The sequence below is a fragment of the Oncorhynchus nerka genome, linkage group LG11 (genome assembly GCF_034236695.1).
Source record: "Oncorhynchus nerka isolate Pitt River linkage group LG11, Oner_Uvic_2.0, whole genome shotgun sequence".
NCBI lineage: Eukaryota > Metazoa > Chordata > Actinopteri > Salmoniformes > Salmonidae > Oncorhynchus > Oncorhynchus nerka.
The window spans coordinates 34638610-34665040 of NC_088406.1; the positions used below are offsets into that span (position 1 = coordinate 34638610).

The 26431-nt window shown below is 43.9% G+C and overlaps 1 protein-coding gene across 1 annotated transcript in view; it reads right to left on the reverse strand.

The window, feature by feature from the left end:
* The window catches only part of LOC115137765 (membrane-associated phosphatidylinositol transfer protein 3-like), a 153871-nt gene that overhangs the window by 20429 nt on the left and 107011 nt on the right, over positions 1 to 26431 (reverse strand). Inside the window, exons 11-13 of the mRNA XM_065024447.1 lie at positions 17486 to 17674; positions 16699 to 16847; positions 8222 to 8338 (exon numbers count right to left, since the gene is read on the reverse strand). Of these exons, the coding sequence (XP_064880519.1) occupies positions 8222 to 8338; positions 16699 to 16847; positions 17486 to 17674 (455 nt within the window). The remainder of the gene's footprint in view (positions 1 to 8221; positions 8339 to 16698; positions 16848 to 17485; positions 17675 to 26431) is intronic.

Here is a 26431-nt window from a genome sequence, read left to right on the forward strand (position 1 = left end):
ATTTGTATGGAATGTTCTGCCTATCCATGTGAGAGACACAGACTCGGTCTCAACCTTTAAGTCTTTACTGAAGACTCATCTCTTCAGTAGGTCCTATGATTGAGTGTAGTCTGGCCCAGGAGTGTGAAGGTGAATGGAAAGGCACTGGAGCAATGAACCACCCTTGTTGTCTCTGCCTGGCCGGTTCCCCTCTCTCCACTGGGATTCTCTGCCTCAAACCCTATTACAGGGGCTGAGTCACTGGCTTACTGGTGCTCTTCCATGCCAGCCCTAGGAGGGGTGTGTCACTTGAGTGGGTTGAGTCACTGACGTGGTCTTCCTGTCTGGGTTGTCGCCCCCCCCCTTGGGTTGTGCCGTGGGGGAGCTCTTCGTGGGCTATACTTGCCGTTGTCTCAGGATGGTAAGTTGGTGGTTGAAGATATCCCTCTAGTGGTGTGGGGGCTGTGCTTTGGCAAAGTAGGTGGGGTTATATCCTGCCTGTTTGGCTCTGTCCTGGGGTATCGTCGGACAAGGCCACAGTGTCTCCCGACCCCTCCTGCCTCATCCTCCACTATTTATGCTGCAGTAGTTTATGTGTTGGGGGGCTAGGGTCAGTCTGTTATATCTGGAGTATTTCTTGTGTCTTATCCAGTGGCCTGTGTAAATTTAAGTACGCTCTCTCTCTCTCTCTCTCTCTCTCTCTTTCTCTCTTTTCTCGGGGGACCTAGGACCATGCCTCAGGACTACCTGGCCTGATGACTCCTTGCTCTCCCCAGTCCACCTGGTCATGCTGCTGCTGCTCCAGTTTAAACTGTTCTGCCTGGGGATATAGAACCCTGACCTGTTCACCGGATGTGCTACCTGTCCCAGACCTGCTGTTTTCAACTCTCTAGAGACAGCAGGAGCGGTAGAGATACTCTGAATGATCGGCTATGAAAGCCAACTGACATTTACTCCTGAGGTGCTGACCTGTTGCACCCTCTACAACCACTGTGATTATTATTATTTGACCCTGCTGGTCATCTATGAACATTTGAACATCTTGGCCATGTTCTGTTATAATCTCCACCCGGCACAGCCAGAAGAGGACTGGTGACCCCTCATAGCCTGGTTCTTCACTAGGTTTCTTCCTAGGTTCTGGCCTATCTAGGGAGTTTTTCCTAGCCACCGTGCTTCTACACCTGCATTGCTTGCTGTTTGGGGCTTTAGGCTGGGTTTCTGTACAGCACTTTGTGCCAACTGTAAATTGCAGTCTGGACATGGACATGCCATACATAATCAATGAGCAAGATTAAATTCACTAGGCGTTTGATAAGGCCTAAAAAGAGTATAATTCAAATTTTAAAAAAATAAGAAAGAACTTGTTTTAAATAGGCTATGTTTAAATAAAGTTACAGGCACCATAATTGCTCCTCGTGGGCTTATAATATAATGCAATTTAGAATATGGGTTTTACGCACATCCAAACTTTTCACAGGAGCTGAATAAAGATCCAATATAAAGAGAAAAGGGAATGTAATGTTATACTGCTCCCAATTGTAATGTTTTATAAACATCATGAAACCATTGTACAGATCAGATTTGCACTTATTTGCAGATGAAATTACATTGCATTCGAGCCATAAACCCATTGATAGTAAGTTAGATTTTTTAATCAAATTAAACGGAAAACAATCCGTTCGTTTTTTAAAACAACAACTATTTTTCTAAATATGATCGGGTCAGAAGCATCATAAATCACATCTCTCGTTACATGAGCATAAGGCAATGTGTGCACACATACACTACCGTTCAAAAGTTTGGGGTCACTTAGAAATGTCCTCGTTTCTGAAAGAAAAGCACATTTTTTGTCCATTTAAATAATATCAAATTGATCAGAAATACAGTGTAGACATTGTTACGGTTGTAAATGACTATTGTAGCTGGAAACGGCGGATTCTTTATGGAATATCTATATAGGCGTACAGAGGCCATTATCAGCAACCATCACTCCTGTGTTCCAATGGCACGTTGTGTTAGTTAATCCAAGTCAACAGTGAAGAGGCGACTCTGGGATGCTGGCCTTCTAGGCAGAGTTCCTCTGTCCAGTGTTTGTGCTCTTTTGCCCATCTTAATCTTTTCTTTTTAGCCAGTCTGATATATGGCTTTTTCTATGCAACTCTGCCTAGAAGGCCAGCATCCCGGAGTTGCCTCTTCACTGTTGACGTTGAGATTGGTGTTTTGCGGATACTATTTAATGAAGCTGCCAGTTGAGGACTTGTGAGGCGTCTGTATCTCAAACTAGACTCTCTAATGTACTTGTCCTCTTGCTCAGTTGTGCACCGGGGCCTCCCACTCCTCTTTCTGTTCTGGTTAGAGCCGGTTTGAGCTTTTCTGTGAAGGGAGAAGTACAGTGTTGTATGAGATATTCAGTTCCTTGAAAATGTCTTGCATGGAATAGCCTTCATTTTTCAGAACAAGAATAGACTGACGAATTTCATAATAAAGTCCTTTGTTTCTGGCCATTTTGAGCCTGTAATCGAACCCACAAATGCTGATGCTCCAGATACTCAACAAGTCTAAAGAAGGCCAGTTTGATTGCTTCTTTAATCAGGACAACAGTTTTCAGCTGTGCTAACATAATTGCAAAAGAGTTTTCTAATGATCAATTAGCCTTTTAAAATGACACAACGTGCCTTTGAAACACAGGAGTGATGGTTTCTGAAAATGGGCCTCTGTACGCCTATGTAGATGATCCATAAAAAATATTCTGCTTCCAGCTAAAATAGTCATTGACAACATTAACCATGTCTACACTGTTCTGATCAATTTGATGTTATTTTAATGGACAAAAAAAATGCTTTTCTTTCAAAAACAAGGACATTTCTAAGTGACCCCAAACTTTTGAACCGTAGAGTAGGCCCAACGGCTCTTTGGCAGGAGGCATGGATGTTTGTCTTATCCATTGAAGATAGTTTATTAAATAGTATACAGGAATCCTATAATAGGCCTAGTTATAACAAACATGTAGCCTATCTAGTTTTGTTATTGACTTCAACATGGAAATATTCCACTACACACATTGCATTCACTCTTTGAAAATGCACTGCATGTTCGAGCCATGGACAATTGGACATTGCCCAAACGTTATAATGAGATAAGCCTACGCCATTGATATGGCCTGTTAGTGACTTTGCCACGTGAAAGGTAAACAAACAAACAGGCAAATAGCCTAGGCTACAAGTGGATACAGCACCAAGGACAGTAATCGTAATTCCAGAGATTTGACAGTTCAGTTCAACAGATGAAAATGGAAGATGCAATTTTTTTTACAAAATGATAAAGGAAAAACAATAAGCAAGTCTATTGTAATAACTTGATGTTCCTTAACAGACTTCCTACAGTCACTGAAACCTTTCATTCAATGAGCATTGCACATATGACTAATGAAGAACAACCTGCATGTATGTCCAATATAAAGAAAGGAATGCCTGTTGACTGTTATGCTGCTCATGATGTAATAAAACATTGGTCATAGGCTACTGATTAGGCTACTGATTAGGCTACTGATTAGGCTACTGATTAGGCATACTGATTAGGCTACTGATTAGGCATACTGATTAGGCATACTGATTAGGCTACTGATTAGGCATACTGATTAGGCTACTGATTAGGCTACTGATTAGGCATACTGATTAGGCTACTGATTAGGCATACTGATTAGGCTACTGATTAGGCTACTGATTAGGCTACTGTGCGCTTCCACTGGCAAAATTGATGTCATAACCAACTTTGGGCATTTCTGAGCATATTCGATGTCACAAAAATACGCAGTGTCACCAAATGGTACATTGTTTATTGTACATAAACTACCACATCATATGCAGCAGAACTATATAAAGGCTACATAATATTCTTAAAACATAGCTCCATGAGCCTAGTTTGAGCACACTAACCAATGTTGTAGACTGATGTGATGTGTTAGTTTAGAGAAGAGGAGATGAACTTTGGAGAAGCAGAGCCCCGTTTTACTGGTGACAATGGTGCTCAGGAAGCAGCACAGGCAGCGGTGGCCCCACTCCATCAGCGACAAAGAGCCCCTTACTAGGAGAGTGAACTGAAGTCACAGCATCACTGATACCAGGCAGGGCCCTCTAAATGGTATCACTATCCCCTGGATGAGCTGGCAGAGCCCAGATAGTCTATCATATTCAGGTCATATTCTCCAAGCTGCTCCTCCTCCAGCTGTCTCTCATCTACCACTTACACAAGAGACAGATCACAGGATTAGAAGCTGGAGCATAGCATGTAAGACACAGTCCAAAAATAAAACCTATGGCCAGTTTCCTTAAATGTAGATATGTCCCAGTTGGCCACGCAGTACATAATATAACTGGACAAAAGCCCATTGTTATTTAATTATTTCCTTTGAATATACTGTGAATTAAAGATGGCCCAGAAATAGACTCTACTGACTTTAAAGCCTGGCAGTAATCATATTGTCTTTTATGCTGGAGTATCAGTTAATTGTGGTGTTGTGCTAGCATCTTTTTTCTGACATTCAGGACTCAGCCCACACAAGCAACAATTTCACAAGATTGCAGAAGCTCTTCGCCCATTCAGTATTGGTGTATTTCAGTATTGGTGTATTTGGTTCAACTAAAAGAGACCAATGCTATTGAGGCAGAAATGATTAAAACTGTGAAAAGATGTGTGAAGCTGATGGTAAGAGTGCCTGTGTAACTGTGTGTGTGCGTGTGTGTGTGTGTGTGTATGTGTGTGTGTGTGTGTGTGTGTGTGTGTGTGTGTGTGTGTGTGTGTGTGTGTGTGTGTGTGTGTGTGTGTGTGTGTGTGTGTGTGTCCTTATCCCTTTGTCTCTGATTGAGATTCAATTAGAAAACGTTTGAAAGTCTCCAGCAGATTTCAGCTGAAGATTATTCAATATTTATTGGAATTTCTTCAAACAGGGATTGAACAGAATATAATCTGTGTCTTTCTCCAGTACATAGAGTAAGGTCTGTCCATATATTGATAAAGGCGCAGGAGGGATGGCTACCGTTTTATGGGCTCCTAACCAACTGCGCTATTTTTTTTTTTTTTTGTATTGTTTGTAACTAATTTTGTACATAATGTTGCTGTTACCGTCTCTTATGACAGAAAAGAGCTTCTGGACATCAGAACGGCGATTACTCACCGTGAACTGGACAAAATAACTAAATGTAACGAGTCCGGCGCAACGGATGTACTGTTTTGTCGAGATAAGGACAACATCCCTGTCATCCGCGTGAAGAAAAGACAGAGAAAAATGGGGAGGAGGGCAGCGTGTAAGAATTTGCAGACGAGTAGGTAAACCACCACTACCCTCCGTATTATAGGCCAACGTGCAATCATTGGAAAACAAACTGGACGATCTACGATTAAGACTGTCCTACCAACAAGACATTAAAAACTGTAATATCTTATGTTTCACGAGACTTGGCTAAACGACAACATGAACTGGCTGGCTAGAACTGGCTGGCTTCTCCGTGCATCAGCAGGACAGAGCAGCTACGTCTGGTAAGACCAGAGGTGGGGGAGTGTGTCTATTTGTCAATAACTGCTGGTGTGCAATGTCTAATATTAGTCTCAAGATATTGCTCGCCTGAGGTAGAGTACCTTATGATAAGCTGTAGACCACACTATCTACCAAGAGAGGTGTCATCTATATTATTTACCACCACAAACCGATGATGGGACTAAGAACGCTCTCAACGAGCTGTATAAGGCCATAAGCAAACAAGAAGATGCTCATCCAGAAGTGGCATTCCTAGAGGCCGAGCACTTTAATGCAGGGAAACATAACTTCTTTGATATAGGGGGCGCTCTTTTAATTTTTGGATGAAAAATGTTCCCGTTTTAAACAAGATATTTTGTCACGAAAAGATTCTCGACTATGCATATAATTGACAGCTTTGGAAAGAAAACACTCTGACGTTTCCAAAACTGCAAAGATATTGTCTGTGAGTGCCACAGAACTGATGTTACAGAAAAAAAATAGATAAAAATACAATCAGGAAGTGCCGCATTTTTTTAAACCGCCTCATGGCAATGACTCCTTATATGGCTGTGGAGGAGCTAGGAGTCAGCTTACCTTTTCCACGTTTTCCCCAAGGTGTCTGCAGCATTGTGACGTATTTGTAGGCATTTCATTGGAAGATTGACCCTAAGAGACTACATTTACCAGGTGGTCGCTTGGTGTCCTCCGTTGCAATTATTGCGTAATCTCCAGCTGCAGTACTTTTACGTTTGCTACTGAGGTGAAACCCAACTGCCACGAAGGATTTATCATCGAATAGATATGTGAAAAACACCTTGAGGATGATTCTAAACAACGTTTGCCATGTTTCTGTCAATATTATGGAGTTAATTTGGAAAAAAGTTTGGCGTTGTAGTGAATGAATTTTCATTTTTTTTTCTTAGCCAAAAGTGATGAACAAAACGGAGCGATTTCTCCTACACTAATAATCTTTTTGGAAAAAATGAACATTTGCTATCTAACTGACAGTCTCCTCATTGAAAACATCTGAAGTTCTTCAAAGGTAAATGATTTTATTTGAATGCTTTTCTTGTTTTTGTGAAAATGTTGCCTGCTGAATGCTAGGCTTAATGCTATGCTAGGCTATCAATACTCTTACACAAATGCGTGTGTAGCTTTGGTTGAAAAGCATATTTTGAAAATCTGAGATGACAGTGTTGTTAACAAAAGGCTAAGCTTGTGTTTCAATATCACTAACCTAAGGACCCTGGGACTAAACACCTCCCTCTGCAACTGGATCCTGGACTTCCTGACAGGCCGCCCCTAGGTGGTAAAGGTAGGCAACAACACAACTGTCATGCTGATCCTCAACACTGCGGCCCCTCAGGGTTGTGTGCTTAGTCCCCTCCTGCACTCCCTGTTCACCCACGACTGTGTGGCCAACCACGACTCCAACACCATCATTAAGTTTGCTTAACAACAGTGGTAGACCTGATCACCGACAATGATAAGAGAGCTAAAGGGAAGGGGGTCAGAGACCATCGATGGGGCTGAATTGGAGTGGGCCGTGAGTTTGAAGTTCCTTGGTGTCCACATCACCAACAAACTATCATGGTTCAAAAACACCAAGACAGTTGTGAAGATGGCACGACAACACCTTTTCCCCCTCAGGAGATAAAGATTTGGCATGGGTCCCCAGATCCTCAAAAAGTTATACAGCTGCACCATCAAGAGCATCACCACCTGGTATGGCAACTGCTCGACCGCCGACCGTAAGGTGCAATAGAGGGTAGTGCGTACAGCCCAGTACACTGGGGCCAAACTTCCTGACATCCAGGACCTATATACAAGGCCAGAGGTGGGCAATTCCAGTCCTCGAGGGCCTGATAGCTGGGGAAAAACTGTGACACCTAACACACCTGACTCCAATAATCACCTAATTATGATCTTCAGTTTAGAATGCAATTTGATTAAGCAGCTGTGTTTGGTAGGGACGGAGAAAAAGTGTGACACCAATCAGGCCCTCGAGGACTGGAGTTGCCCACCCCTGTACTAGGCGGTGTCAGAGGAAAGCCATAAAAATTGTCAAAGACTCCAGTCACCCAAATCATAGACTGTTCTCTCTGCTACCGCATGGCAAGCAGTACCGGAGTGCCAAGTCTACGACCAAAAGGCTCCTTAACAGCTTCTACCCCCAAGCCATAAGACAACAGAACAATTAATAAAATGGCCACCCGGACTATTTACATCGACCCCCCACCCCCTTTGTGTTTACACTGCTGCTACTCGCTGTTTAATATCTATGCATAGTCACTTTACAAATTACCTTGACTAACCTGTATCCCCGACTCGGTACCGGTACCCCCGTTTATAGCCTCGTTATTGTTAGGTCATTTTCTTCTGTTACTTTTTGATTTGATTAGATTTTTTACTTTATTTGATTTAGTAAATATTTTCTTAACTCTATTTCTTGAACTGCACTGTTGGTTAAGGGCTTGTAAGTAAGCATTTCACGGTAAACTCTACACCTGTCGTATTCGGCGCATGTGACAAATAAAGTTTGATTTGATTTGTAATGGTACCCTATTCTCTATATAGCGCACTTCTTTTATCCCAGGTCAAAAGTAGTAGTGCACACTATATCGTGAATAGGGTGCCATTTAGGACATAACCATTGAATCCAGTGTGGGGATAAAGGTGCGGAACTGTCCTTTATCTTTCATGAATAACTCATGTTGGCTTCCTCACCCTCAGTTTGACAGGCGTCCTCCTGCGAAGCCACTTCTCCCGTGGGCTGGATGGAGAGAAGGGGGCTGAGTCCTTGCTGTCAGCTTCCTGGGTCTTCACACTGTCACATCGCATGAGCTGCATGAACACACACAAGCACACAAGCATGGACATACATGCACGGTTCATTAATCCGCGCGTGCTTAGTCCACTCAGTATGATGGCACTTCTCAAACAGAATCCCTAGTCTACTTTTAGGCACCTGATGGACATTTATCAGTGGAGTGGCATACATACACTAGACAAAACAATTACATGGAATATTCATCCTCTGGTGCTTGAACACACTTGAGAGAGAATGAAACTAGGACTGTGATTATCTTGAGGCGTACACTGTCACAGCTGGTAACAGGAGCTCATTTGTCAAGAGGAAGATTCAGGCGTATTAACAGGCTAGCCTTTGGATGATTCGTTATGAAGTGGACTACATGTACATTTCATCTCAGAAGTTGAGAGAAAATAACCAGTCTTTAGCCTAATCAATGTGCTGCCAGGCTAATGAAACAGCCAGGCTAATGATGTGTTTTCAAAGAGGAGAGGAGAGGAAAGGACAGGTCGCAATGAGAGAACGAGTTTAACTCCATGACTGCATTAACGAGATCCTAGTTTAAGGTCCAACCTCTTATTACACAGCAATGATAAGAATAGGTCATTGATTTTACTTAATTCAAACTTGACCAGCCGTTAAGTATGGTACAGTAAGTAAATGAAAAGGGCAGTAAGTTTGTGTGAAACATTTACAAGAAAATAAAAAGTTATTTAACCAGGTAGGCCAGTTGAGAACAAGTTCTCATTTACAACGGCGACCTGGCCAAGATAAAGTTAAGCAGTGCGACACAAACAACAACGCAGAGTTACACATGGGATAAACAAACATACAGTCAATAACACAATATAAAAATCTGTATACAGTGTGTGCAAATGAAGTAAGGAGGTAAGGCAATAAATAGGCCATAGTGGCAAAGAAATGACCATTTAGCAATTAACACTGGAGTGATAGCTGTGCAGAGGAGGATGTGCAAGTAGAAATACTGGTGTGCAAAAGAGCAGAAAAAACAAAACAAATATGGGAATGAATTAGGTAGTTGGATGGGCTATTTAAAGATGGGCTGTGTACAGCTGAGGCGATCGGTAAGCTGCTCTGACAGCTGACGCTTAAAGTTAGTGAGGGAGATATTGGTCTCCAACTTCAGTGATTTTTGCAATTTTCTGTTCCTGTCATTGACTGCAGAGAACCTGAAGGAAAGGCGGACAAATGTGGAATTTGGCTTTGGGGAGGACCAGTGAAATATAATTGCTGGAGCGCGTGCTACGGGTGGGTGTTGCTATGGTGACCAATGAGCTGAGAAAAGGTGGAGCTTTACCTAGCAAAGACCTATAGATGACCTGGAGCCAGTGGGTTTGGCGACGAATATGTAGCGAGGACCAGTGGTGGGTAGTATATGGGGCTTTGGTGACAAATCGGATGGCACTGTGATAGACTACATCCAATTTGCTGAGTAGAGTGTTGGAGGCTATTTTGTAAATGACATTGCCGAAGTCAAGGATCGGTAGGATAGTCAGTTTTACGATGGTATGTTTGGCAGCATGAGTGAAGGATTCTTTGTTGCGAAATAGGAAGCCGATTCTAGATTTAATTTTGGATTAGAGATGCTTAATATGAGTCTGGAAGGAAAGTTTACAGTCTAGCCAGACACCTAGGTATTTATAGTTGTCCACATATTCTAAGTCAGAACCGTCCAGAGTAGTGATGCTAGTTGGGCAGGTGCGGGCAGCGATCGGTTGATGCTAGTGCAGTACGCCGCAGGATGTTTTTGTGCTGGTCAAGGGCAGTCAAGTCTGGAGTGAATCAAGGGCTATATCTGATCTTAGTTCTACATTTTTTGAAAGGGGAATGCTCATTTAAAGATGGTGAGGAAAGCACTTTTAAAGAACAACCGGGCTTCCTCTACTGACAAGATGAGGTCAATATCCTTCCAGGATACCCGGGCCAGGTCGATTAGAAAGGCCTGCTTGGCCTCCCGGGTGGTGCAGTGGTCTAAGGCACTGCATTCCAGTACTAGCTGTGCCACCAGAGACTCTGGGTTCGAGCCCCGGCTCTGTTGCAGCCGGCCTCGACCGGGAGGTCCATGGGGCGACGCACAATTGGCCTAGCGTCGTCCGGGTTAGGGAGGGTTTGGCCAGTAGGGATATCCTTACTAGCCAGTAGGGGTCTCATTGCGCACTAGCGAATCCTGTGGCGGGCCGGGCGCAGTGCACGCTAACCAGGTCACCAGGAGCATGGTGTTTCCTCCGACACATGTGTGTGGCTGGCTTCCGAGTTGGATGTGCGCTGTGTTAAGAAGCAGTGCAGCTTGGTTGGGTTGTGTTTCGGAGGAAACATGGCTTTCGACCTTCGTCTCTCCCGAGCCCGTACGGGAGTTGTAGCGATGAGACAAGATAGTAACTATTAACAATTGGATACCGCGAAATTGGGGAGAAAAAGGGGGGTAAAATTCATAATGGACACAGGCAATGAGGGAGTGATCATTGAGCTCCTGGTTGAAAAGAGCAGAGGTGTATTTAGAGGGAAGGTTAGTCGGGATGATATCTATGAGGGTGCCCAAGTTTACAGATTTCCGTCTTACAATCTAGCTTAGATTGTAAGACAGCCGGGGGGTAAGCATATCCCAGTTTAGGTCACTTGGATAGTATGACAGAACTCTGCAGACTATCTCTGCAGTAGATTGCAACTCTTCAGCAGTTCTATCTTGACGGAAAATGTTGTAGTTGGGGATGGAAATTTCAGAATTTTTGGTGGCCTTCTTAAATCAGGATTCAGACACGGCTAGGACATCAGGGTTGGTGGAATGTGCTAAAGCAGTGAATAAAGCAAACTTAGGGAGGAGGCTTCTGATGTTAACATGCATGAACCCAAGGCTTTCACGGTTATAGAAGTCAACAAATGAGAGCGCCTGGGGTCACACAGGGCCTGGGTTAACCTCTACATGACCAGAGGAACAGAGGAGGAGTAGGATGAGGGTATGGCTAAAGGCTATAAGAACTGGTTGTTTAGTGCGTTGGGAACAGAGAATAAAAGGAGCAGATTTCTGGGAGTGATAGGATAGATTCAAGGCATAACGTACCGCCAAGGGTATGGTAGGGTGCGAGTACAGTGGAGGTAAACCTAGGCATTGAGTGACGATGAGAGAGGTTGCATCTGGAGGCACAAGTTAAGCTAGTTGAGGTCTCCGCATGTGTGGAGGGTGGGACAAAGGAGCTATCTAAGGCATGTTGAGTGAGACAAGGGGCTCCGCAGTAAAATAAAACAATGACAGCTACCTTAAACAACTGTATACAAGGCATATTGACATAAAGCAATCACAACTGCTGATTAGGAGAGCTAAGACATCAACGGGTAAGACAACAACAGGATAAACAGCTAACGGGTAAGCGGCTAACAGGTAAACAGCTAACGGGAAAATGGCGATGAATGAGCAGAGAGGGTCAGTAAGCTACACACAGGGCCTGAGTTTGAGGCTGAGGCCAATAGATAAACAAAATGAAGTACCGTGTTAATGAACAGTCCAGCAGATATCAGCTGTGTAGCCAAGTGATCATAGGGTCCAATGAGCAGCAACAGATGAAACAGGGAGCCGTTCAGTAGTCGTTACTACGCTAGGCGAGCGGGATACATTCAGAAAGCTAGTGGGCCGGGGATAGCAGATGGGTCTTCACCGACATCCACGATACAGAGGCCGGTTGAGAGCACATCGGCCGAATTACGTCAGCAGACCAGTCGTGATGGATTGAGGTATTGTAGTTGGTGTACTTCGTTGGCTAGCAAGGGAGATGTGCCTAGCTCGAGGCTAACTGGTGCTTTCTTCTGGACAGGGGTGTTAGCCACAATAGCCACTCCGGTAGTAGCTAGCTAGCTGCGATGATCTGGTGTAATGGTCCACTGTTTGTGGCAGGAATCCGGTGATGTAGTGGAGAAAAGCAGTTCTCAGGGCTGATATCACGCTGTGCAGACGGGCAGTCATGCGATGAATACAACAGGACCTTACAGTGAAATGCTTACTGACGAGCCCCTAACCAACAATGCAGTTAAAACATTTTTTTAAATTGATAAGATTAAGAAATAAAAGTAACAAGTTATTAAAGAGCAGCAGTAAAATAACAATAGCGAGACTATATACAGGGCGGTACCGGTACAGAGTCAGTGCGCGGGGGCACCGGTTAGTTGAGGTAATATGTACATGTAGGTAGAGTTATTAAAGTGACTATGCATAGATCATAACAACAGAGAGTAGCAACGGTGTAAAAGAGGAGGAGGGGGGCAATGCAAATAGTCTGGGTAACCATTTTATTAGATGTTCAGGAGTCTTATGGCTTGGAGGTAGAAGCTGTTTAGAAGCCTCTTGGACCAAGACTTGGTGCTCCGGTACCACCAGTACTAGGGTGGCTGGAGTCTTTGACAATTTTTAGGGCCTTCCTCTGACACCGCCTGGTATAGAGGTCCTGGATGGCAGGAGGCTTGGCACCAGTGATGTACTGGGTTGTACACACTACCCTCTGTAGTGCCTTGCGGTCGGAGGCCGAGCAGTTGCCATACCAGGCAGTGATGCAACCAGGATGCTCTCGATGGTGCAGCTTTTGAACCTTTTGAGGATCTGAGGACCTATGCCAAATATTTTCAGTCTCCTGAGAGGGAACAGGTTTTGTCGTGCCCTCTTCACGACTGTCTTGGTGTGCTTTGACCATGTTAGTTTGTTGGTGATGTGGACACATTACATTACATTTACATTTAAGTCATTTAGCAGACGCTCTTATCCCAAGGAACTTGAAGCTCTCAACCTGCTCCACTGCAGCCCCGTTGATGAGAATGAGGGCGTGCTCGGCCCTCTTTTTCCTGTAGTCCACAATCATCTCCTTTGTCTTGATCACGTTGAGTGAGAGGTTGTTGTCCTGGCACCACACAGCCAGGTCTCGGACATCCTCCCTATAGGCTGTCTCAGATTTGCCAAATGGAGGGTGAGGGAGAGCTTAGCATGCGTCTCTGTGTGTGGAGTATAGGTGGCCCAGAGTTATTTTTCCTCTGGTTGCACATTTAACATGCTGATAGAAATTAGGTAAAACGGATTTAAGTTTCACTGCATTAAAGTCCCCGGCTACTAGGAGCGCTGCCTCTGGTCTAGCGTTTTCTTGTTTGCTTATGGTGCAATACAGCTCATTCAATGCTATTTTAGTGCCAGCCTCTTACTGTGGTGGTATGTAAACAGCTACGAAAAATACAGATGAAAACTCTCTTGGTAGATAGTGTGGTCTATGTGTCACGTTCTGACCTTTATTTCCTTTGTTTTTGCATTTATTTAGTATGGTCAGGGCGTGAGTTGGGGTGGGCAATCTATGTTTGTTTTTCTATGATTTGGGGATTTGTATGTTTCGGCCTAGTATGGTTCTCAATCAGAGGCAGGTGTCATTAGTTGTCTCTGATTGAGAATCATACTTAGGTAGCCTGGGTTTCACTGTTTGTTTGTGGGTGATTGTCTATGATAATTGCTTGTGTCAGCACAGGTCTCATTTATAGCTTCACGGTCGTTATTTGTTTATTGTTATTGTATAGTTTGTATTCAGTGTTCAGTGCTTTCTTTTATTAAATATTTATCATGAACACATACCACGCCGCATTTTGGTCCTCCAATCCTTCTCGCCTCTCCTCTTCAGATGAAGACGACCGTGACACTATGGCTTATCATGAGATCCTCTACCTCAGGCGAGCAATAGCTTGAGACTTCCTTAGATATTGTGCACGAGCTGATATTTATAAAAAAATACATAGCCCGCCGCCCCTTGTCTTACCAGATGCCGCTGTTCTATCCTGCTGGTACAGAGTATTTTGTATTTGTATTTTTATTTATTTCACCTTTAACCAGGTAGGCCAGTTGAGAACAAGTTCTCATTTACAACTGCGACCTGGCCAAGATAAAGCACAGCAGTGCAACAAAAACAACAGCACAGAGTTACACATAAACAAACGTACAGTCAATAACACAAAAGAAAAGAAAGATCTATGAACAGTGTGTGCAAATGTGAAAGAGTAGGGAGGTAGGCAATAAATAGGCCCTAGAGGCAAAAATAATGACAATTTCGCATTAATACTAGAGTGATATATGTACAGACAATGATGTGCAAGTAGAGATACTGGGGTGGAAAAGAGCAAGAGGCTAAGTAATAATATGGGGATGAGGTAGTCGGGTGTGCTATTTACAGATTGGCTGTGTAAAGGTACAGTGATCGGTAAGCTGCTCTGACAGCTGATGCTTAAAGTTAGAGAGGGAGATATGACTCCAGCTTCAGAGATTTTTGCAATTTGTTCCAGTCATTGGCAGCAGAGAACTGGAAGGAAAGGCAGCCAAAGAAAGTGTTGGCTTTGGGGATGACCAGTGCAATATACCTGCTGGAGTGCGTGCTACTGGTGGGTGTTCAGTTGAAGAGCATGCATTTAGTTTTACTAGCATCTAAAAGCAGTTGGAGGCCACGAAAGAGTGTTGTATGGCATTGAAGCTCGTTTGGAGGGTTGTTAGCACAGTGTCCAAAGAAGGGCCAGTATACAGAATGGTGTCGTCTGCAAAGAGGTGGATCAGAGAATCACCAGCAGCAAGAGCGACATCATTGATATATACAGAAAAAAGAGTCGGCCCGAGAATTGAGCCCTGTGGCACCCCCATAGAGACTGCCAGAGGTCTGGACAACAGGCCCTCCGATTTGACACACTGAACTCTATCTGAGAAGAAGTTGGTGAACCAGGCGAAGCAGTCATTTGAGAAGCCAAGGCTATTGAGTTTGCCGATAAGAATGTGGTGATTGACAGAGTCAAAAGACTTGGCAAGGTCGATGAAGACGGCTGCACAGTACTGGCTGGCGGTTTATGATATCGTTTAGGACCTAAAGCGTGGCTGAGGTGCACCCATGACCAGCTCGGAAACCAGATTGCATAGTGGAGAAGGTATGGTGGGATTCAAAATTGTCGGTGATCTGTTTATTAACTTGACTTTCGAAGATTTTAGAAAGGCAGGGCAGGATGGATATAGGTCTTTAACAGTTTGGGTCTAAGGTGTCACCCCCTTTGAAGAAGGGGATGACCACGGCAGCTTTCCAATCTTTGGGGATCTCAGACGATACGAAAGAGAGGTTGAATAGGCTCGTAATAGGTGTTTTGACGGATAATTTTAGAAACAGAGTGTCCAGATTGTCTAGCCCAGCTGATTTGTAGGGATCCAGATTTTGTAGCTCTTTCAGAACATCAGCTGTTTGGATTTGGGTGAAGGAGAAGCAGGGGGGTGGGAGTTGGGCAAGTTGCTGCAGGGGTGATGAGGTGTTGGCTTATTGAAATGCTTATTGAAATGATCGATTATCATATATTTATCGGTGGTGACAGTGTTTCCTACCCTCAGTGCAGTGGGCAGCTGGGAGGAGGTGCTCTTATTCTCTCTCTTATTAAACATTTTGGAATTAGTGCTACAGGAAGTATAACCAGCCAGCTGTATGTTGATAGTGTCGTTGTTCAGCCACGACTCCGTGAAGCATAAGATATTACATTTTGAATGTCCCGTTGGTAGTTTAATCTTGTTGGTAGGTCATCGATTTTATTCTCCAAAGATTACATGTTTGCTAGCAGAATGGTAGGAAGTAGGGGTTTATTCGATCGGCTATGAATTCTCAGAAGGCAGACTGCCCTACTGCCCCTTTTTCTCCGCCTGCTCTTCTCTTGCAAATTACGGGGATCTGGGCCTGTTCCCGATAAAACAGTATATCGTTCGCGTCGGGCTCGTCAGACTCGTTAAAGGCAAAAAAGGATTCTGCCAGTCCGTGGTGAGTGATCGCAGTCCTGATGTCCAGAAGTTATTTTTGGTAGAGACGTAGTGCACTATATAGGGAATAAGGTGCCATTTTAGACACAACCCCTTACTGTACTGGGTGGCTGCTCTGGTCTCTTTTCATTGCTCTCTAATTACCAAGTTAAAAGGCTGTCAGTGGTCAGGATGGGTTTTAATAGGTCATGACACCCTGGCTGGTTTTAATCACTCTGTGAGGGTCTGAGGACACCATGAGTAAGATACACATAATACAAGCGCACACAAACACCTAGTTACATTTGACATTTTAGTAATTTAGCAGATGCTCTTATCCAGAGGGACTTACAGCAGCAATTAGGGTCAAGTGCCTTGCTCAAGGGCACATGGACAGATTTTTCACCATGTCAGTTCTGGGATTCAAAACAGCAACCTTTCTATTACAGGCCAAATCTTTTAACAGATAGGCTACCTGCTTCTCATATGTATGCAAGCACACATAACCACAATCCACAGCACAAATAATAGTATACATGATCTGAATTCCAGTCTCAATAGTCAGGACACAGACACACATACATATAGGGGGGGGGGGGGTGTTACCTGTCGGAGCACAAACGCAGCTACATCAGTGGACTCCCAGTAGGAGGCATGGAAGAGATGAGGCAGTGCCACAGTGGGGAAGGAGGTCAGCACGTCTGGACAATACAGAGAATAGTCCAACCTCTTAGAGCCCCACCAGCTACTGGAAACTGAGGCAGACGCGCACGCACGCACGCACGCACACACACACACACACACAGAGGAAGAGAGAGAAACACACAGAAGGGAGATAATTAACACAGGCATATCAAGATAAGGTTTTCTTCAAGTTATTTAAAGTGATTTGTGGGTACTAATTGGTATTATTCATCTGGTATTTTAGCCACTGCAGTATTAGATTTGCAATAGAAGTAGGTTAATGTGAGGTAAAATCTGGAGAGGCAGTTGGGTCTCATGAGTCTGGCTATATCTAACCACCATAGATAATTGATTAAATAATGTACAAAGCGTAGCCCGAATGTGACCTTTTGTTCTGATTGCTAATGAGCAGTCTCCACCCCCTTCTCTCTCTCTCCACCCCCTTCTCTCTCTCTCCACCCCCTTCTCTCTCTCTCTATGCCCCCTTCACGCTCTATGTATCTTTCTCTCTCTTTCCCTCTTGTTCTCTCTCCACCCCCTTCTCTCTCTCTCTATGCCCCCCTCACTCTCTATGTATCTTTCTCTCTCTTTCCCTCTTGTTCTCTCTCCACCTCTTTCTCTCTCTCTATCTTTCTCTCTCCCGTGCCCTCTATCTCTTGCCTTTCTCTCCCTCTCTGCCTGTCTCTCTTTTGTTCTCTCTCCCACTCACTGTTGGTGATGATACTACTCATCCGGCCAACAGAGCAGAAGGACGTCTCACTGTCCATGCTGGACACACTGGCCCTGCGCCCTCCTCCTCCCCTCCCACTGTCTGTTTCAGGGGAAGGGGGCACGGTCGGGGCACCAGGACTGGGCTCTGCCTCCAGGAACACCTCTGGGTGGCTCTGGATACCATCAGCTAGAGAGTGAGGGGGAGAGGGGGAGAGAGAGAAAGAGAGAGAAAGAGAGAGAAAGAGAGATAGGTAGAAAGAGTTAGAGAGAGGGAGAGGGAGTTCAATTAAATAACAATTAACTAGTAACGTTCTCTGTGAATCAATACTGTTACATGGTCTAATAGGAGAGTATGTGGTATTGGCTTGTTCTGTGTGTCCCTTGGACACACACATTGTCAGGTAATTAGGTTGGGCTTGTAATGATCCAGGGATTGTGACCGATGGTGATGACCAATCAACATACCCAACCCCAGGAGCTGAGAGAGAGAGGTCAGTGAGGGAAACTGTTAACAACTACACTACAGGCCAGATGGCCCTAGTTACTCATCACCTTTAACCCTGTATGTTTGGATGGATGTGTTTGTTTTGTCCCCCCACTGTACAGGCATTACTTATAGCATTTATTTCACATGACCCATCAATTTAGACAAGTGTGTCTGGGTAAGTGTCATCTAATATTTATAAAATATTTTTATCTGGACACTTTCTGTTTACCTGGAATTTTTCCTTATTGTAGGCTACTACTTTTACCACTTTTAGTCTTAACTTTTACTACACTACTCACTGTTTCGCACATGAGATGGGTGGGGCTGGCTTAAGAGGGTGTGAACAATGCTGAATGGGTGTTGACAAAGGAGAGCTCTCCAGTAGGTACCAAAACATTCAAAGGCAATTTTCTCAAAAGTGAGTTTAAAAGTTTATCAACTTTCAAAGCAGAATTACTTTCCCATTGTACCTCAAAAATACAGTGTATGATAACATTTGGTAGCTCTGAGTCTATACTTTTATCCAATGTAAAAAAAAAAATGTGGCTACATAAGACCGATTTCAGCCGGTTGGTCACATACATGTATGCTTTCTTTCTCTGGCAGTATGATAACTAGGGCTCAGGCCTGGTTGGCATGGTTACAGTTCAGTGTTACAGTACAGTGTTGTTGTTTATAGTAATACAATCTGTAGTATAGGCTATCTGAGTGCATCAATATTGTTCCAATCAATTCTCCAGCTCTGGCAACATTATCATTAGCCTTCTGTAACATCTATGCCATGGTGTACTCTACTGTAGACAGAAAGAGGGAGGAGACGGACAAAGACAGTGAATTGAATGTAAAAAAAAAGGAAAGAAAAAAGCATTGACATAACAATATCCATAAAAGCAACCCCATAACAATATCCAACTTGGTATCTCCCAAATGGCACCCTATTCACTATATAGTCCACTACTTTTGATCAATGTCGTGGTCAAAAGTAATGCACTATAGGGAATAGGGTCCCATTTGAGATGCAGACACAGTCTGTTGTCGGTCTGTCTTCTGTCTCAGTTATATGTAAGACACTTGCCGTATAGCATGGTAATCTCTCTCATTACATTTAACATTGACTGACTGTTCCTCTGAAAGGAACAGACAGTCTGAGTGTCTGCCTGGGAAACATTTCATTGAGTGGCTGCCTGAATGTCTGCCTGGAGAACATTCCATTAAGCACAGCCATATTTAAGGGCAGGTCTGTGTGTGTATAATGTATGTGTGTGTATGTGTCTGTCAGAAGATGTGTGCATGCATTTGTTATGCATGTATGTGGATTTTTGTATTTGTATTTTTGTGTGTGTGATTACTGGTTACCGAGCAGTGAATTACTGGATGCCACAGATGTAGAGGGTGGACCAGACCCTGTTTGATTACATGTTCTCAGCAGGATATGTCCTCTCCATGTTGAACCAGCGGATCCATCAGTAGTCAGGAATTTCATTTTTACATTATGACAGGGCCAGTAGAACACAAAGGCTGGATGATTTCTATTATGGGCAGCAGGGGGGAAGGGATGAGGGGAGAACAGTTTGAGAGAGCAGCATGGATGGTAGGATCTGGAGATACACAATGAGAGCATGTTCCTGTATCAGAATGCTAAACAGGGAGCAGTGCATCTCCACTTCTACTGGTCATCTGTTAGAGGACCCCCGTTTGTATTCCTTTATATAACCAGCTATCTATGGAGAGGCAATTTGTGTGTTGGATGCTTGTTTTCATGATGCTTCTGTGTGTGTGTGTGTGTGTGTGTGTGTGTGTGTGTGTGTGTGTGTGTGTGTGTGTGTGTGTGTGTGTATATGTATGTATAAGTGTGTATTTACTATATGTAATTATATTCCTGTGTGTTTGCATGTCTGCATATCAAAATATGTTATTGGGAGCCATCATCTATCAGCTCGGTCCTTAAAGGATGTCTACTTTCAATACCAATCCATTCCAGTGAGGTTAACTCTTTGTGTTGCTGCCATTGTGACCTTTAGCGGGCGTTTAAACAAAGCATCGGATGCTTCTCCACGCTATCCGGCTGTCAGTCTAATTTCCACCGTCTGTAAGGGACTGGCAGCCGCAGCGGAATACCAATTCCAGGCCGCTTTCCCAGGCAGGCGTGTGGGGGAATCAGGTGGAGCTAATACAGGCCTGCGGTTATGGTGGCCAAGAAAAACCAACAGTTTGGACTGGTCTTTTTAAAGGCATGGGGAATGGTGCCATGGATGGTCACATACATCTTGATAGTGTCACACAGGGCTAAGTAAATGTTGGAAAATAAACTATCAGCATACTAGAGTGTGTGTGTCTATGGGAGAGTGAAATTAGTGTTTTGTTGTATGGCAATTGGTGTAAAAATGTGACTGGGTGTGACAGATATTTTCTTTCATCTGTTGTATCTTTTCACGTGCGCGTACGCAAGCACATGCTTGAACACACGTGCACGCGCACACACACACCAGAGTTTCCGTTACATTGTAAAAAAAAAAAATGAAAAGCTCTGGCCAATTGCCCGAAAAAATAAATAAATCCCATTGTAAAATAATGCATTTTATCCTATTCATTGTAGGAAATACCAGTCGATGGAAATACATTTGACCAGTCATCCTTATCTATGGGTTCATTTGCATAATTTTGTAGAATTAAATTGGCGCTTGGTTGTTTTTGTTAGTCGTTATGTTTATCACACGAGCCCAGCACACAGATACAGAGCCTACAGTATCCGCAGAAATCTGTCAGCTAGCACGGGAGCTGCTGCTACAGCTTCTCAAACAGCTCATGTTGCTGCTGGAGTGAAACATATGCTTTTATAAGCCCAATCATTGCTTAACAATTCTAAATGCAATCGTGTGTTAAAAGCTGCTTTGATGGCCACAATTAAAAAGAGCTACTAAAAATAGCTTTATTTCCCAAATTTGAAACCTAAATGTTTTACTTTATATTATGAGGCATGTCTTACCTTTCTTCAAAGTTAAATAAGACCATAGAATTGTGAAGACAATTATTTTATAAAGACTTCAATATGCCATTGAAACCAGTAGCATAATTCTCTCATGTTTTCAAATTAACTTTGCTTCTTTGTCCAGTAGCCAAAGGCACAATGCTGGTCATATTAGCAACCCATGCTAGTTGTTGCATCTTAATATCTCCCCTTTTCAAAATGTCATTGCATTCTTGAGTTGCATGTTCTGTTATGAATAACCATCATCTAAATGTGATTTCTGTCATTCTGAGCATCATTACACACCCAATGCATATTTAAATTTCTCAAATATCCTTTAAATTAAAATGCTGCAAGTCAAAATTTTGGCACCACATTCTACTAACGCACACACAAACAAAGGGGTGGCAGGTAGCCTAGCGGTTAAAGCATTGGACTTGTAACCGAAAGGTTGAAAGATCGAATCCCCGAGCTGACAAGGTAAAAATCTGTCGTTCTGCCCCTGAACAAGGCAGTTAACCCCCTGTTTCTAGGCCATCATTGAAAATAAGAATTTGTTCTTAACTGACCTGCCTAGTAAAATAAATATAAAAAACACACACTCAATCAATTATCTGCTATCTTTAATGAGCCCTGTTACTTCTACTCTCAGTGGAGCCCTCATCCTCTGTCACTTCAGTGTTGTGGGGACTTTGTCTTTCACAGCACACTGCACACAGACAGGGGACACTGACTGTGACGCACTCTCTGTCGAGAGAAAGAAACACCACCAGGATTTTAACGATGTGTGCTGGAGGAGAAACAGAGGTTGAGAGTGTGACAGAGAGGGAGAGTGATGGATGAGGGGGAGATGAGAGAAAGACAGAATCTTCTGAATGTTGGTGAGACTGCTGAATGTTGGTGAGACTATATAATGCTAAATATAAACTAAAATATTTGAAAGAAAATAAGACTGCGGATGAAAGAGAGAGGGATAAAGAGGGTCAGATGCTTGAGTTTTATGTTCTGAGAGAGAGAGAGAGAAAGAGAGAGAGAGAGAGAGAGAGAGAGAGAGAGCGAGAGAGAGAGCGAAAGAGATAGAGAGAGGCAGGAGGTAGAGAGAGAGAGAAAGAGAGAGGCAGGAGGTAGAGAGAGAGAGAAAGAGATATTTGGAGATATATGACAATATCTGAGGGGAAGGTAATGACAGGGAGGTAGGAGAGGGGTGAGAGGAGAGGGCAGGGGGTAGGAGAAGGGGGAGAGAATAGTGCAGGGGGTAGGAGAGGGGTGAAAGAAGAGGGCAGGGGGTAGGAGAGGGGTGAGAGAAGAGGACAGGGGGTAGGAGAGGGGTGAGAGAAGAGGGCAGTGGGTAGGAGAGAGGTGAGAGAAGAGAGAAGAGGGCAGGGGGTAGGAGAGGGGTGAAAGAAGAGGGCAGGGGGTAGGAGAGGGGTGAGAGAAGAGGGCAGGGGGTAGGAGAGGGGTGAGAGAAAGAGGGCAGGGGGTAGGAGAGGGGTGAAAGAAGAGGGCAGGGAGTAGGAGAGGGTGAGAGAAGAGGACAGGGGTAGGAGAGGGTGAGAGAAGAGGGCAGGGGGTAGGAGAGAGTGAGAGAAGAGAGAAGAGGGCAGGGGGTAGGAGGAGAGGGGTGAGAGAAGAGGGCAGGGGTAGGAGGGGTGAAAGAAGAGGGCAGGGGGTAGGAGAGGGGTGAAAGAAGAGGGTAGGGGGTAGGAGAGGGGTGAGAGAAGAGGGCAGGGGGTAGGAGAGGGGTGAAAGAAGAGGGCAGGGGGTAGGAGAGGGGTGAAAGAAGAGGGTAGGGGGTAGGAGAGGGGTGAGGACAGAGGCATAGGGAGCTACCAGGAGAACCAGGAGATTGATTAGGGACCACAACACCACTATCAGTATGGAGGGTCTGAGCTATAGATAGGGATTAAGGAGAATGAAAGGAGAATGAAAGCAGCAAGGTTGTGGTGGACAGCGGACAGAAGGAGGAGATTTTCAGGATTATACTGTGGCCTTCACTACACCCCAGCTTCAAAGGTATACTGTTCTCTCTCTGTGTGTGTGTGTGTGTATGTGTGTGTGTGTACGTGTGTGTGTGTGTGTGTGTGTGTGTGTGTGTGTGTAGAATATTGCTGCCGTGCAATGCAAGGACTGAACTCTCCCTGGCAAAGAAGTTGAGAGCTCCAAAGCATTAGCTGTTTATCTATTACAGTACCAGATGATCCTCATTCACATCCAGCTCTAAGCTCAGTCAACAGAAACACAACCAAACAGAAAGCATATTTTCTCTGTATTACTGCCCTTCGTCACAATAAAGCCTCCACAATGTGGATGGGTATTGATGGTAGAGCCTTACCCATAGGAGTAGGATTTGATCGCTTCTCCATGTCATCATCACTTTAACTAATTACCACATTATAGCACCAAGGGAAATGAGTGGGGTGTTTCAGTGTGTGTGTGTGTGTATGCGCGTGTGTGTGCCTGCATGGGTGTGTTTTCATTTAACTCATAATTTGACAGCCTCTGAGCCTGATCAATAGATTTAGTGGTGTAATTAAAACTCAGTAAAGCTGTGAGAGACTGTGCCTGTGTCCCAAATGGCACCCTATTCCCTATATAGAGCACTGCTTGTGCACTGCTTGTGCTCTATGTAGGGAATAGGATACATTTGGGAGGCAGACTGTGAGAGTGTGAAAGTCTCCTTGCACAACACCAGTCTCTCAAACTACTGATGCACCATGAGAGTCCTCCCCTCTAATCAAACATCATGTTTTGTAACTGAGAGGGACTTCTGAATATGATGACACATATTGTGAGTAAGCAGTTTCCTAATATGGGGAGTTGCTAACAGATAATTTGCTGTTGTTGATGTTGCTGTGACATTATCGTAATTATTTTGCGGTTACTTCACGAAGTAGGTTTATATGAAAAGTTTAGGTCTGTGGCACTCCCTTATGAACCATAAGTAAGCAGTGTCCGAGCCAGAATGTTCCATAGGACAGGAGCCTTTCTCCTGTTTCGGTAGCGTGAAGCAGCTTGATGTACAGGTTCGCCCCCTTGACAGAACCAGAACGGCTGTAGGTTCCAGTATACTGTACAGCCTTCGTACTACTCCCTCCCAGTGATTTACCTTGAGAGAGGCAGGGGCAGAGGCAAGATGTTTAAGTCTCAATGTCCCAAAAGGAGGCTAAAAACATTATTTAAATAAATCAGGGCTTTATTAGGGTGTTAAAGCCAGCCCTAATACTTACCTACCCTGACACATCTAGCCCAGTAATACCACACCACACAAACACAGGTCTGTATGTGTGCAGTCTAAGGGTAACGTACCACACCAGAGGATGAATTATAATGACTTTGAAACGCAATGCTTCGGCTATGATTCTGTAAGGCTAACAGACAGTGAGAGCCTCAGTTCCACCACTGTGTGTGTGTGTGAGAGAGTGTGTATGTGCACGCATTTGTGTGTGTGTTTCAGAATCTAAGAAATCCTAGCATTACCCCTGCCTTCTCACTACAAACCAAATCAAATGTATTTGTCACATGCACAGAATACAGCAGGTGTACTTTCCTGTGAAATGCTTACTAACGAGCCTTTTCACAACAATGCAGAGTTGAAAAGTGAGAACATTTTGATAAATAAAAAGAGGAAATAGTAAGACAATAAAATAACAATAACAAGGCTATATACAAGGAGTACCAGTACCGAGTCAATGTACAGGGGTAAGAGGTAGTTGAGGTCATTTAGGTCAAATGTACATGTTGGTAGGGGTAAAAGTGACAAGGCAATCACAATAGATAATAAACAGAGTAGCAGCAGCGTATGGCAAGAGTGGGAAGGAGTGTGAAAGTGTGTCTACGTGTGAGTGTGTGTGGGATCCATATGCATGTGTGTGTTTTGTGTGTGTGAGCATATGTAGTGTGTGGGTGTGTGTCATGTAGATGTGTGTTGATGTGTCAGGGTAGTATGTGTGAATGTGTGGGCAGAGTCTAGTATAGTCTGTGTGAATGTGTGGGTAGAGTCCAGTATAGTATGTGTGAATGTGTGGGTAGAGTTCAGTGTAGTTTGTGTGAATGTGTGGGTAGAGTCTAGTATAGCATGTGTGAATGTGTGGGTAGAGTCCAGTATAGTATGTATGAATGTGTGGGTAGAGTTCAGTGTAGTTTGTGTGAATGTGTGGGTAGAGTCCAGTATAGTATGTGTGAATGTGTGGGTAGAGTCTAGTATAGTATGTGTGAATGTGTGGGTAGAGTCCAGTATAGTATGTGTGAATGTGTGAGTAGAGTCCAGTATAGTATGTGTGAATGTGTGGGTAGAGTTCAGTGTAGTTTGTGTGAATGTGTGGGTAGAGTTCAGTGTAGTATGTGTGAATGTGTGGGTAGAGTTCAGTGTAGTTTGTGTGAATGTGTGGGTAGAGTTCAGTGTAGTTTGTGTGAATGTGTGGGTAGAGTTCAGTGTAGTTTGTGTGAATGTGTGGGTAGAGTTCTGTGTAGTTTGTGTGAATGTGTGGGTAGAGTTCAGTGTAGTTTGTGTGAATGTGTGGGTAGAGTCCAGTGTAGTTTGTGTGAATGTGTGGGTAGAGTTCAGTGTAGTTTGTGTGAATGTGTGGGTAGAGTTCTGTGTAGTTTGTGTGAATGTGTGGGTAGAGTTCAGTGTAGTTTGTGTGAATGTGTGGGTGTGTGGGTAGAGCTCAGTGTAGTTTGTGTGAATGTGTGGGTAGAGTTCAGTGTGTAGTTTGTGTGAATGTGTGGGTAGAGTTCAGTGTAGTTTGTGTGAATGTGTGGGTAGAGTTCAGTGTAGTTTGTGTGAATGTGTGGGTAGAGTTCAGTGTAGTTTGTGTGAATGTGTGGGTAGAGTTCAGTGTAGTTTGTGTGAATGTGTGGGTAGAGTTCAGTGTAGTTTGTGTGAATGTGTGGGTAGAGTTCAGTGTAGTTTGTGTGAATGTGTGGGTAGAGCTCAGTGTAGTTTGTGTGAATGTGTGGGTAGAATGTGTTTGTGTGAATGTGTGGTGTAGTTTGTGTGAATGTTCAGTGTAGTTTGTGTGAATGTGTTAGAGTGTGTGAATGTGTGGGTAGAGTTCAGTGTAGTTTGTGTGAATGTGTGGGTAGAGTTCAGTGTAGTTTGTGTGAATGTGTGGGTAGAGTTCAGTGTAGTTTGTGTGAATGTGTGGGTAGAGTTCAGTGTAGTTTGTGTGAATGTGTGGGTAGAGCTCAGTGTAGTATGTGTGAATGTGTGGGTAGAGTTCAGTGTAGTTTGTGTGAATGTGTGGGTAGAGATCAGTGTAGTTTGTGTGAATGTGTGGGTAGAGTTCAGTGTAGTTTGTGTGAATGTGTGGGTAGAGTTCAGTGTAGTTTGTGTGAATGTGTGGGTAGAGTTCAGTGTAGTTTGTGTGAATGTGTGGGTAGAGTTCAGTGTAGTTTGTGTGAATGTGTTGGGAATAGAGTTCAGTGTAGTTTGTGTGAATGTGTGGGTAGAATGTGTTCAGTGTAGTTTGTGTGAAATGTGTGGGTAG